Raw genomic sequence first — 14,154 nt, 5'->3', positions numbered from 1 at the left:
CCCCCCCCCCCCCCCCCCCCCCAACTAAAATACACCAGGGAGAGGATACAATGACATTTATAAAACTTGGAAATACTCCAGGAGTATCCATGGCTAACGTCAGACCCAGCATCAAAAATAACTCCTCGTTCCCAACACAAGCAAAGGGCTTTTCAGGTATGACGGGGTACCAGATGGCAGAGCCCTTCCTCTGCCAAGGCCTCTGGCAGATCAGAGATCTAAAATAATCTGTGGGATTAAAGGATCTCTCAGAGTTTCTGAGGAGGGATGCAGCAGAAAAAATGGCCATAAAATGCTGCAAAAAGCACAGAATGGTCCTTTGCAGGCTCACTATGCTGCTCAGAGGATGGCAGAGATGCAGACAGCATACCTGCCTGAAGAGGCAAGGCACAGGCTCCCAGAGCACAGCCAGAGGCTGAACACCCTGTGCAATACTAAAGAATATGATGGGTTCACATCAAATTTATCAGGACTACTTGGAATGCTCCCCCCTCTGTTTGTTTGGTGGGTTTTTTGGTGGTTTTCTGGTGTTTGGTTTGTTTGGTTTTTTTTTTTATTTAGCACTCATTTAGTATTTATATGTATTTTTATATACCTATGTAAGAATACTTACATGTAAAAAACTGCACAGAGCAGGGTGCTTCAGGAAGCAAGGTAAAACATTTGTTCCAGTGCCTTTTAATCCACAGTTACATACTTGTGGATATCACAGCTCTTATTAGATTTAAAGACTTTATTAAAGATGGTATTAAGAAAACTAAGTCTGGTTACTTCCTTAGGAATATGGGCGTTACTCTTCAATAAGGAGCAACAGGGCATTATACAGGACTACTTGTCTTTCCCAAGACCTTGCCAGGGGCAGAGATCACTTTGGTATCCAGGCCTCACTGGTGGCTGCAGGTAAAGCATTTCCACCTCCTGCAGGGTCCAGGCTGCAGATGGGGAACAAGTCCTGAGAAGACCCATAGGCAGTGGTTACCCCTCTGGGTGCCAGGGAAAGCAGAGACACGGGTGGGAGGGACAGTGTGGGCAGTACGTCCTTCCTAGTTCCTACACTGGCTGCAATTCTGTCATGCTGAACTGCAAACTTGCTCAAAGATGTGTTAGACAGATGTTAGATACAGGTGACCAGATTATCCAGAAAGCAGAGCCAGAGCAGTGGTCATCAGACACAATATATGTCTATCAGCATGTGCTAAAAAGGCAGCACTTGACCAGCACAGCTGGTAAATCAGGCCTTGCAAGTGGAGCAGAAACAGTCACTTCCACAAATCTTCTTTTCAAAAAATTACAGTCAAAATAAACTCCAGAAAAATCCTGATTTGCTTTCCTTTCATCCAGTCATTCTATTTTGCTTGTCTCGGCATGCAGATGCTGTAAAACAGGTCGCTAAAATAAAGAGATTTGGTGGCCTGGGTCACCTGCCCTTGTCACTATCAAGGGGGCAGAACAGTGTCTGTTGCAGACCACAGGCTCCATCACACTGAGTCAGCAACTGCATGTTGGGCCATATTTAAAACTCTAGAAATGAAAAGAAATTACAGTTGCTGTAGCCTTTTATCTCTGTGAATTATGCAGCAGCTATTAAAGCTGACAAATAGCTATTACTCAGTGCAAGTGGCAATTCTTGCTTTTCACTTGCTTTGGTCAAATCATTTGTATGTGTATAATGATTAAGTAACTCCACTGAATCAAATAGCTCCTGGCTTGCATGTGTCAGAACCAGAAGGACCAAGCTTCAAACAGAATGGAACTAACCTGGTGCTATAAATGTCACAGATGCCACAGAAGTGGGGCAGGAAGGAGGTCATCTAGACCATCTCCTTACTCTAAGGTCCAGTAAGGAAAGCTAGACTACCTCCTCCAGAACTTTAGCTTCTTCTATTAAATTGCCATTGGGGAAGATTCTACCTCTCCTCTGGCAATGTCTCCATCCCTTGGCTAGGCTTGTTCTTAAAAAGCTTGCACTAATATAAAAATGTTAATCTTCCATGTTTCAAATTAATTTATTTTTTCCTTGTCCTTCTGCGAATGAAACAGTCTATTGCTATCATTTAAATGTCTGAAGATTAATCATGCTGTCCCTCTTAAACTTTCATTTTGTAGACTAAACAACCGCATTTTTTCAGTCTTCTTCACAGATCATGTTTTCCCAACCTCTGCTCACTCATGTTGATCTCATTTCCTGTCATCACCATCCCTCCCTAAGTGTATTTCAGGAGAAGCCCTTTGTGGCAGTGTTGGCTCCATTTAATTCCAATTATCTGATCTATGCTTTGGCTGTAAGGGTCAACTTTTCTATTGAGTTTGATTTAAATCCTTTCAAGCATCCACTTCTATGAGGATAGGAGGAAAACAAATAACTTCTCTCTTTTGCAGTGATAATCCACACCCACATACCTATTTTGTGTAGCTGAGAAACAAGGACTTGCTACTGCTCTTCCCTCCATCCTGGTACCATCTCTAGAGCCTTTGCACATCCAGATCCTACTGAGGAGTGGCTACACAACACAAGGCTTCACATGTTTCAGCTGCCAGTGCAAGAGGGAACACTGCTGCAGACTTCACTGTAGCCCAGGCATCTCGATTTATCTATCTGTTATCCTGTTTTCTCTTGTTTCTGTTCTTGTCCCAGTCTGCACTGTACCATGTGTTATTTTTAATCTTTTCCACAGGTCGCTGTTTTCACTCTGCAAGGCACATGTGTAGTCCTCAGATCTGCACTCCAGGTGCTTTGTGAAGATGCATGGACCAATGTTCTAGAATTTATGCCCAGAATGTGTCCCAAGTGGTGAGCTTGGCTTCAAGAATTCCCAGTGAAAAATGCCACTGCCTAACATACATCTCACAAATAATCACCCAGGTCACCCTTCTACCTCCAGAAGAAACTTCGGGTCTCTGCCCTTGCCACTGTGCTCGTTAGACCCGCTCTCCTCCCTCTCAGTGTCTGACTTGCTGGGATTTCCCAGCTTCCCTTCAGAGCCTGAAGGGTTCCCATTCCCCTAGACTCAGCACAAGACCAACAGCTCAGCTCTGTCTTCCAAGCCAACAGAAAAGCACCAACCTCTTATTGCCAAGAAACAAAAGAATGGAGAAGAGCCCAAGTGCTTGCTAAGCAGAGCACCATGTGCGTCAGTGCTCTGCCAGCAGCATGAGGGCTTTGGCAAGGCCAGCACTGATGAAAAGCACTGGCCTGAAGAAGTGCTGCGGATACCTGTGACAATATGTGATGCCTGTGGCCACCCACAAGCAGTGGGGTCTCTCACATGTGGCACCGGCTACTTGGGAGCTTCCATCCTTCAAATGGTGAATCTCTGAAGTTGTACCCAATCCTTAACTATTTTAAAGACTTTTATTTCATAATCTTTTCATAAGACTGCTAGCAATGCTAGCAATGTCTGCTGACCAGACTTTTATCCCACTCACTGTCATGTCCCACAGAGGAAGACACAAAGACAGGACACGCAGGGGACGCCTTTCGCAGCCTCCGCTGCCGGTGAGCTGCGCCTTTCAGCTGACTTGGTGGGTTAGTGCCTCAGCTCTATCTCACATTGGTTAGCACAACTCTGGCTCGGTATCAGCCAGGCCCTGCAGGTCTAGAAATACAATCTGGGGCCAGGTAATCTAGCTTGGGGTACCAATGTTTTCATAATTCAATTTACCTTATCCCTTCCCAGGGATCCTCCTTGTGAGAGCATCCTTCAGTGTGTATAAACTCTCTCCTAGCTCAGAGGTTACCAAAGTTTCAATTGGTACCTTCAGCAGCTAATTTCTGGAAGGAGAAAAAAAGACTGTCAACACCTTTGGGAACTCAGAAAAACTGAGGAACTTCTGCCACAAATTAAAGCTCAGCAAGGTGACGCAGGCTGACACCACAGCAGCTCATCACAGGAATGTGTCCATACCACATAACCAGCAGGAAATTCTGTCTGTCCTCACCATGCTGGTGTTTCCCAAGCTCCTTCAAAATGCAAAATCAGAAGTGCTCATAATTTCCTACGTCTGCTCACCTCAAGGTCTATCCCACAGATCTTGTGCCTGCTTATTTTCTCCATCTGCCTGTTTACGTAGAATATCTCTGGGAGGGATCCATAAGAATCATCAAGTCCAATTCCCTGCTCCTTGCAGGGCTACCTAACACTAAACCATATGACTAAGAGCATCATCCAGATGCTTCTTGAACTCTGATAGGCTTTTGCACTGTTATGAGCAAGCAATGCTTATTCAGAGGATTGCAGTTCTAAAAAAAAAAGTTCCTGAGATTTTCCCTTCACAGACATTTCCCTGATTCTCAATATTTCTTCTACTTTCACTCACAAATAGCCAAAAGGGTCCTACAGGAGCACTCTCAAACTTAATGGGAGTTTCATCTCTGTAGAAGGCTGAGATGCTGCAGCAGAACATTCCCAGGTAACCAGTGGTTCTGAAACACACACATCCACGGATTAGGTATTTTATGGGCTCACAGTGCACACACACACAAATGCCAAGTTTTGGATAACGAGAGGAAAAAAAAAATCCTTTTGCAAAGGTGCAGGGGAGCATTTTCCATAGGTTTAACAAGAATGGGATAATTTTGGTCAGAGATATTTAAAGCAGCAAGGGAACACAAATTTTCACATACCATGACTTTCAAAATACCCTGCCGAATGGTAAAACAGACTAGAAGCACAACAAAATGCTCACTTTGGTTCTTACAAACTTCTCCATTTACTTGCAGAAAACTCCCTCTTGCCTGCAATGCAAGTCTCTAGAGATGCCTCAGCAGTCCACTGGGGAGTTCTGCTTCTCCAGGTCGAATATCCTTCGCAAACTCTCATGTTCTTCCGTAGCAGTGTGTTCCCAAACACAAACTGTGCTTTACTTGTCATTAAAGTGTCTCTCACTTCCAGAATATCTGTGCTTTACTTGTCATTAATGTGTCTCTCACTTCCAGAGCATGGCAACCACTGAAAAAATGAGGTGATCTTTAACTTGTAAATTTGAGGGTTTTCACATGGAGAGGTGCCCACTGTTCCTGGTGTGATAGCCCAGCTCCATTCAGAACCCAAAGGCAACCAGCAGCTGATGCTGGAGAGGAAGGAGAGCCTCTTACATTTTACCTGATGAAGTTTTCTTAAAGCAGAGGCTGTTTACCTCTCCCATAAACTATCTCATACCATAAATCAACAGCATTAAACCACTAAATTATATTAATCTATTTGATTCCCTAAGAGCCTGGTGTAATGAGTCTTGCCAATAGCTTCATTTTTCCCTTCATAAGCACTCTCTTGCTTTAGCATGACTTTGAGATCACACCAGAAGGGTGTCACTCACTGAAGAGAGAGCTGCGCTCCTTCCGTTTTCCCTTTGTGCAATACATGCTCTTCACAGGCTAATACGAATGCTTAAATCTATTCCTCTTCCTCATTCTGGTACGCCACACATGCATTACGTACTTGAGCACAGCCTCACCATCAGAGCTGCATAACCCTCAGTTATGATAGTCTTTGGTTGAAAACACGCAAGTATTTTAACTAGAGCTGATCAGCACAGCATCTGGGAATGATAGAGCTGACATTAGTTTCCATGGCATTCTGCTTTGTTTTGGACATATTTTAGGTTCCTAGTTTCTGTGGAATAACCACATTTGCATTGTCCTGTTGTCAGTAAAAAGCGATTTCACTTCTCCACCACTACTCTCCTCCCCTCCAACCCAACAGTCAATAAATTGGCGCTTCCACATCTTCAGCAGGGTAAGCACAGGTAGTCAAGCACTGGGGTGCCCACTCATCCATATTACTCTTTAATGGCATTCTTTGTCATCCTTCAAATCTGAACTTTGTGTCACAGTTCATCAACTCACATTTCACTGTCTTTAGGACTCAGGTTAGCCTTTTAAAGACTTTCCTATTTGAGAGGGTTTTAAACAGCAGCTTTCTGTTACCTACTGTTCTCTTCATAGTTTTGAAGAAAACCTTGTGACTGGAAAAGCACCACATAGTTTTGAAAAACTTGACATAGCTTCTCCCACTCACCTTAAACTCCTGCCAGTACTCTCACAAATCATAGCTTTTTTCACCACTCTTCAGCTGGTACCACTCTCTCTTAGTTCTTATGGCAGACTCTAGTACCAGCTTTCAAGATAAGACCTTCACAGCCCAGCCTATTTCTCCAGTCTTGCAACTCTTCATAATAATAACAACGTCCATTTGTTATTTTTAGTAACTTAACTATTTCACTCTGTGCTGTTAGGTCAGGTTAATTCTGTCTGGTACTGGTGATTTGTAAAAACATTCCCAACTTTACCACCATGCTGCCAGGATCCAATACTCCACAACTCTGATGGGCAGAGAAGCAATTGTTAGGACAGAAATTTCTTTCTTGAAGCTTACCACAACTGATATTTTCCCTTTCATCTAAAAATGCAAAACCACAATTCAAATGTTCGCAGCACAGATGGGTTCATGTTAAACCAAAAAAAAAAAAAGAAAAATTGTGTTGATCTCTTTACATTCGGGTTGTAGTCATTTCACTGAACTAATGATTTCTGGAGCATTTCTTCCATGTTCTGTCTTAATTTACCTTTGGCTGAATTAATATGCCCTCAAACATCTGGATGATGAGAAATAATTTCCAACCACATGGTATTCCTTGATGCATCATTTTTCTGAGCTATGTACTAGCCATTTTTACAATGCACTTACACTTGGAACTTCATTACAATAAAAGAAAATTCTACTTTTAATTCTTCTTCTGGAGGTTTTATGTTCCGCACTCAATTAACTGAAATCAGAAAAGGTCTGTTCCCTTAATGTTTAGCCCCAAGATTTGAGGAACAGCTGAATATCTAATAGGAAAAAGGTTTCCATGACACGGTGTCTCTGTGAAGGACCTGGGATTCAGATTTTTTGGTAAGGAAATACTCTGTGGAGCACACAACTCCCTAGGAGCAGTTTCCACAGCAGCCATATCTTTTACTTGAAGCAAGTCCCATCATCATGCAGTGCATTCAATTTTAAGAAAAATTTGTTTCCTCGCTTCAAACAGCTTCACCGACTTCAGTCTGAGCACGCTGCAGGGAGTGGGTGTTGCCAAAGGCACAGAATGAAATGGCTTTCTTGGCTTTCTCAGAAACCTACTGGCAACTTAGCTAACTCCTTGGGATGGGATCCCCTTCAAAAACCTGTCCTTTAGGAGAAAACTGATAATGAGCCATGTATACAAACTGAGGCATTCCATTACGGAATGTTACTTGAGTGTTCCATGCAGACCCACCGACACCGCGATTTAGCGCCCATCTATGAGCTATAGTCAGAGCGCATGTGCTCCCCCCGCATCAGGAAATATCGGCCCCCTACAGCCCTTTGCCAGGCAGAGCTGGGGAGAGCCGCTGCACTGACGGCCAGGGCTCCTACAGAGAGGTGCCTTTGCCCTGGTGCTCCAGGCGTACCAGCGCAGGGCTCAAGCCGGCGCCTCGCCACCTTGCCGCCCCGCACTCCCAGCCGCACACAGCAGGTCTCGGCAAATTGAAACAGTTGCTCTTTTGTTGCAGTTCCCCTTTTCTTTGTGGAAGGAACTGAGAAATCTGAAATTGGCATCTCTGCTCCCTCCTATTTTCCCTCACAGAAAAACCTCTCCCGGCAGCTCCTGCCACCTGCCCAGCTCCACTAGCACAAAGGTGGGAGGATTTGCTCATTGCTCTCTCTATAAACACGATCAACTTGTCTCCCATGTTAGCTCTGATGCACTGAAACACCCATTTGTACTACCAATCACTGCTCTGGGCACCTCAGAAAGGCAAAAAGTAGCAGCATCTTGGCTGCAGACAGGCCTTGTTCTCCCACCCACTCTTGTTTCTTACCTGATGGTGGAGCACATGTCGGGAGCACATCAACCTGGGAGCCATTGTGTCTATCAAAGAAGAGTTGAAAACAATTACATGAATTAAGAAGACTGCAAAATGACTGCACTTGCTGCAGCACGACAGGCACCTATTACCAAAATTTTCCTTAACATTCTCAGGAAAGCCCAAGTGCCACAGTACTGCATGCTTCAACAGTTGTTTCATGTTATGACATCTGTATTTAAACTTCTCCCATATTTGAAAGGTACTATGTAACTATTAAGTACATTTTTATTCAAACTCACTAGAACTGAGAAAGTAAATAATTGTAAATAACTCAGAAAATGACAACTATGGTATAACTGAGCAGGTATTTATAGCAAAGGCAGATCTACAGTAACTGACAACACACAAATCAATTCCTCAGCCATCCAGCCTTGCAGGGCAATCAGGCAACATGCCTCTAAAGAGCAGCTGAAATAAGGGAAAAACACCTTTCACCTTTAGTGATCTCTCCAAGAATCAGTGTTGAGAGAGAATTTCTGGAAGAATTTCAGTTTACCAAAAACACTCAGTATGTTCTAAAATTGCTGTACGGCACATAATTTTAAAATTGTTGCAAAACTATGGTTTGCCATTAAAATAGCAGAGGCCGAAAATTTCTTTTGTCATTCTCTTCATGTTCCAAGATGAGTAATTTCTCACTTTTGTAAGGCATCCTGAGAGTTAAGCATGAAACAGACTGTACAAGATGTAAGTTTGGTCATAATTGACAGCATGCTTGGCACTGTCTGAAGTGGTCAGAGAAGAATAAAAATCTAATGGTCTGATTCTGCAGTGACCTGGAGGTCATCAAATTTGCATGATCAATCCTCTTTAAGTCTTCAGTACGAAGGTTACAATCAAATGGAAAGATTTCTGATACGCCTCCTGTGGCAACATTATAAAAACAAATGCAACTCTGCCACACAGAAATGTAAATCAATACTGAGGCTTACACAAAGCTATTGCAGACGGATCTCATCCAGCACAATGAATCATGGGGTTGTTTTTTTTCTCCCCAGGGAAAAAAAAAGTACAACATCCATCTATTTTATTTTAATCTTTATTATAAACAATTTTGTAGTTTCCAGAATGTGATTACTACATACTAGAAAACAAAAACATCCTCAGCAGAATCAGTTTTAGCTTTTACTAGATTAAATCTGAACCAACAAAACAAGTATTTTTTTAAGGATTTAGTCTATTGCAAGAAAAACAGCTTTACAAACATGAAATAGAATTAAAGATACACATTTGATCATATATACATAAGCAGCTGATGACACTCTGGACAGAAACATACAAGGAACCTCTTTGCACATAAATAGTTTTTTTAAAAGTATATTTCTTTCACATGTATACAAAATTATTTTGCTTTCTATACTGATCAAAGTTCTTGGAGACATAAACAAGGATTTCTAAGAGACAAAATCCCACATATTGCTTAGGATGTAGGCTGTCATACACACAAGGATGTAATAATACAATTTACACAGCATTCCTATACAATACTTGAGCTTCTTATATACATACTTACAAGACACTTTTGTACATGAGATGCCACCTTTGCAATTGAAATGGCATCTACCCTGAAAGGCTGCATTAGTTCCAGTGTTTGTATAAAAGATAAAACAATTTTCAAAAGGCAGCACCACTTGGCTTGCAGAGTCAAGGATCCACGGAGCTGCAGCTATAGCGAAGGCAGCAGGGGAAGTACACTGGCCTCTGTGTGTTTACACAGCCCCAGTGGGGAAGGTTAAGATGTGACCCTTGAAGTCTACACACTATCTATGAAATGTGGCTGTGGCAAGGACAATTGATTTTAAAAGATCCATGGCTAAAGCCACACACTTTTGCTCTTCAGCTTTCTCTTTAAGCTACTTAAGCCAAGTGTCTGGTTCTGTCTTTGGGGAAGTTTGGGTTTACATGACCTCTTCAGTATGGTTAACGTTTTTATCAATGGTGGGGCTGGGTTCAGCACACACACGACCTCTTCTTCAATGCAGAAAGAAGGGGTGCACAGTGCAGCAATGACAGAGGACCCTGCAAAGCTTCTCCCGGAGGTTGGGAATGCTCAGCACCTGTGAGAATCAGTTGCCAAGCCTGCTGCGAGATTAGGTCAGGCTTCCACTTTGCTTTAGGCACAACAGTATCATCAAAAGAAAGGCTGGGGTTGTGCTCCTTGTTTCTCTTAATCATATCTTGTCCAACTAGAAAACAGTACCTGGAGAACACTCAGAGCAGCATGCAGGTCATGCCTTTTAAGAGCTGGCACAGTGTCTAGCCAAATGCCACCTGAACGTCAGCAATGCCAAACACACATACTACTAGCTGCATCTGTGGGTTACACACACCCATACTCATACCAAACTGTCTGCTGATCCCCCTGGGGGTCCGGAGACCCAGGAGTGCTGCTGGAGCTGCTTCCTCTCATGGGCTCCTCCACAGCCCCAGCACTGCCTTCTGGCACCTTACCCTGGCACTTGGTAAGCAGGGCATCACCCTGGCCTTGCCCGGGGGAAATATTTCCCTCAGTGCTGCTGGAAACAGCTCTGGCAGGGACCACCGTGGCCACCTCCCCAGTACGAGGGGCTGGCTTGGGTTTGACTTTAGAGGGAGTGTGTGACGTGGGTGAGTAGTGTTGCCCAGGGTTCACACGCTCCTGTTGCTGCACATTGAGATTGCTGCTGGATGCAGTGGGTGAGGCAGAGAACTGATGGAAGGAGAGCGGCCTCTCATCCTTTGGTGGGGCCAGGGAAAGGCGCCGCGCATCCAGCTGACGACAGCGGGAATCGACACCTTGCAAGGAACCTGCTACCTTTGCAGACTGTGGCCTCTCTCTTAAGGTTGCCTGGGAGCTCAATGGCACAGAAGCCCTCAGGGTCTGACTGACAGCATCCTTGCCCCCACGCAGGTCTGCTACTGACTTCTGAGAGCTCTCCTGCCTGTACGCCTCTGGGCCAGTGGCTCTGAGGAGGTCTGCAGAGGCTAAGCTAAATGCCCTGCTCAGGGACGTACTCCTCCTGCTCGCGGTTCCAAGCTGCTGAGGCTGTGCCATCTGTCGCATCCCATTGGCAGACTGGTGCTGTGGTGTGTGAGGAAGCTTAATGGAACCCTGAGAATCTGCCAGAGGCTCAGGTTCGACTTGTCTGAGGTTTGGCTTCATGTAATTTCCAGGCTTAGCTGTTCTTCCTTCTTCACTGGCGATAGTCATCTTTACAGCTGAAGCAGCAAGACTAGGGGGCATTTTAGCAGCCTCCTTTCTGGACGGCTGAACCACCAGGTTCCCAGTAGCTGAAGGCTCATTTGCTTTCCTGAAATAATCGCCGAGCAAATCGTCTCTGTTACTGGAGGTGTCCTGGTGTGAGAAAATATGCACATGCCACTTTAATGACAACACTTTTTGTTTAAAGAATTAGGCAGAGTTTTGCGTTCAGATTATCTTCCCACTTAAATTCAACCCAAATACAACCACAGATTTTAGTTTTAAAGAGGGGAACAGAAGATACAAATGTTTAAAATGGATAAAAATCCAAATCAAGGAGTAACATGCTTATCATAATTAGATCATGACAGCCTTGTTTGCCAGATTAATTGTCTTAAATTTAAAAAAAATAATCTTTCCTGCAACCTGGGCAGCATCTTTTTTCCTTTCTTTCACATCAGCCACTGTCACTGTAACATCAGTATCATATTAATGACAGCCATTGGTATCAGCAAATATCAGTTACGGGCTGTCATCTTCCAGAATACAGTTCATCTAGATAACACTCTTAACTTCAGGGATACAACAGAAGAGAATATCCTGGGGAGGTGTGCTAGCATTACAAGAAAGTTTCATTGCTTCTCCACTGATTCACCTCACCTCTCCCAGTCAATATACTATACATGTTAAAATCTGCATGTACAATATAATGAAATGTACAAAAAATCATACAAATATTGCAAAATTATTGCTTGCCCACAATTAACTTGCAAATTTCAAGTCAGACAATTAACCTGGCAGTAAAATAAAATATATGATGAATGTTTCATGGGGATGGTCCATGCAATCCAAAACCAGTGATATTTTCATCAGCTGCCATTGGACTATTAGTATGAGGCATGCTCAGAGTAGTTATGGAACATGCTGTTTTCACAAAAAACATGCTGAAACAAGCTCATGGAATTTACTTCTTTACTCTTCTCTAGGGAGTATGTTAGAGCTTAATATATTCATTTCACTAGCGTTCCAAACGTTTCTTCCAGTCACAAAACTCATTTGCTAGAAGTGAACACCAACAATGGTGATAGTGCAGCAGTAAGATTTCTATGCTCAACTAAATGTTAAAGCATTAGGGTTATTTTTAACTTCACTTTAAACTTCTGTTATGCACATTAACATTACATCATGACTAGTCCTCCAAAAACACGCATGTTTATGAAGAAGCACTAGAAATACTTGATGAGCAATTAATTCAAGTGATCTGTCAGCCTTCAAAATAACAGCTAAGAGTTACAAGTATGCTTCTATAGGTATTAATATGCTAGCAAAAGCTGAGGTTAAGTTGGGAGCTGTTGCCTTCATAGCAATAACAACAGATACCCTGGGGATATACAGTGAAGTAGCTCTCCTATTTCCCCTGCCTGTTCTGTGCCTCACGCTGTCGAGACATGAATGACTGAGGACCGATTCGAGTGACTGCGAAGGTTCCTGATGGAGGGAAGGACATAGGGAGTAGCAAGAGGGATACAGTGCATCAGCTTCTAACAGAAATTGGTGCAATGAAATCATTTCACTCTCATTTAAACTGCGCCGACGCTGAAAAGGAACAAGGATGACAGAAAGAATGAAAATGGAGACATGGTCATGTAGTTACAGACAAAAAAAAAAAAAAAAAAAAAAAAAAAGCTAATAATTGTATTTAGGATAATGAAAGAATAGGTGGTATGCTTAAATATTGCTCTGAAAATTCAAGGACCAGAATTTACTGTAGCATAAAATGGTACAGCTCTGTTGATTTCAATACTGTTACCAAGGCATTCATGAAACAGAAACATCTGCTCACTTACACTATCGGTGAATTGTTCTTGATATTAAGAACATGCTCAATACTGCACAGCCTCACTACAGTAAAAGACAAATGCTATCTAGAAAATCAACATTTCATTTCCAGCAAAGCACTTCAGCATGTGGCATATTCCTGGAGTCACTGAACCAACAGAACAGTGCCAGTCAGCATACAAACACACAGCATGGTGAAAGCATCGAGAACTTCCTTCAGCAAGAAAAATATTCTCTCCGAAATGCACTGATGGTATTTTCAGATTAGGAGACTTTTAATAACTTCATATTTTGCATTTCAATTGAAAACTACTGTTAGGTTTCACTTCTAATTACAGTTTTAGCAGGTGAAAATTCCACAGAAAACTTATCAGTTCACAAATGAAAATACCTGGAGCTGAGAACTGATGATATAATACAAAACACCTCGACCACAAGTGTTTGGTATTGGAAAGCCCCAGCAGTCCAATACGTAGTACCTGCAGTGAGCTATCTGCCTGGCTTGCCATAGCTGATACACCAGAATAAATCAGCAGAGTGCTGTGTGAAAGTTAATTTTGCCTTAGTTGTTGGAACAGTTTCATTCATTTTGCAAGATTCAACAGCTCTCTGCAAGTTCCACACATATGAACTTTCCTGGTTTCCCTATGTCCTCATTCCCCTGAATCAGCTTTGAACAGGTTTTTTGTTATCTGAGACAGGCTATCTAGCTCTATTTACTTACACTTGGTGGGGACAGCCTGTTGCTCTCTTCCAAAAACTCTTCCAAAGTTACCATCTCACTGCCAGGTGAGGCAGACCGTTGTCTGCTGGTGTAAGACTGGGATGGAGTACTCTTCTGAGGTATATCGTAAGAGATCAGACCATTCCTGTGGGAGGGCAACTCATGCCTGCTGCTAGGGCTTAAGACAGCAGAAGCGGAGTGAAAGGGATAGGTGTCTCGGAGCAAGGCTGGTGCCTCTCTGCTTGGCAACGTATCTTCACTGCTGAGACTCTCTGTTCTACCATGGATGTGATCTAAGGAACCTGAGGAGAAGCATAAATACCATTAAAGACACTGTTCTTCCCTCATTTCAGTAGATTTCTCACTGAGATAGAAACTTTTTCATCCAGGGCCACTTCCACACGGACTAGATGGCATTTTTGCCCTTACTTTCTTCTCCCATAGAACTCAAGGCAGTCAGAACTTTGAATCAGGACTGGTTAACACCTCACAGTACATACTTTGAGCCCCTGTGTTAAA

At 43.0% G+C, this 14,154-nt stretch overlaps 1 protein-coding gene across 2 annotated transcripts in view; it reads right to left on the bottom strand.

Annotated features, from left to right (window-relative positions):
- Positions 1-8,934: 8,934 nt before the first annotated feature.
- CCDC88C (coiled-coil domain containing 88C) overlaps positions 8,935-14,154 on the bottom strand; it is a 99,143-nt gene continuing 93,923 nt past the window's right edge. For both annotated transcript variants that reach the window (XM_026849483.1, XM_026849484.1), the window contains 3 exons: positions 13,636-13,937; positions 12,453-12,668; positions 8,935-11,225 (listed from right to left, as the gene is read on the bottom strand). In XM_026849483.1, coding sequence (XP_026705284.1) covers positions 10,212-11,225; positions 12,453-12,668; positions 13,636-13,937 — 1,532 coding nt within the window. In that variant the 3' untranslated portion in view covers positions 8,935-10,211. The remainder of the gene's footprint in view (positions 11,226-12,452; positions 12,669-13,635; positions 13,938-14,154) is intronic.

This window comes from Athene cunicularia (genome assembly GCF_003259725.1).
Source record: "Athene cunicularia isolate RWA chromosome 5 unlocalized genomic scaffold, athCun1 chr5_part1, whole genome shotgun sequence".
NCBI lineage: Eukaryota > Metazoa > Chordata > Aves > Strigiformes > Strigidae > Athene > Athene cunicularia.
The sequence above is the reverse complement of the archived record's forward strand: the minus strand, read 5'-3'. Positions and strand labels throughout refer to the sequence as shown.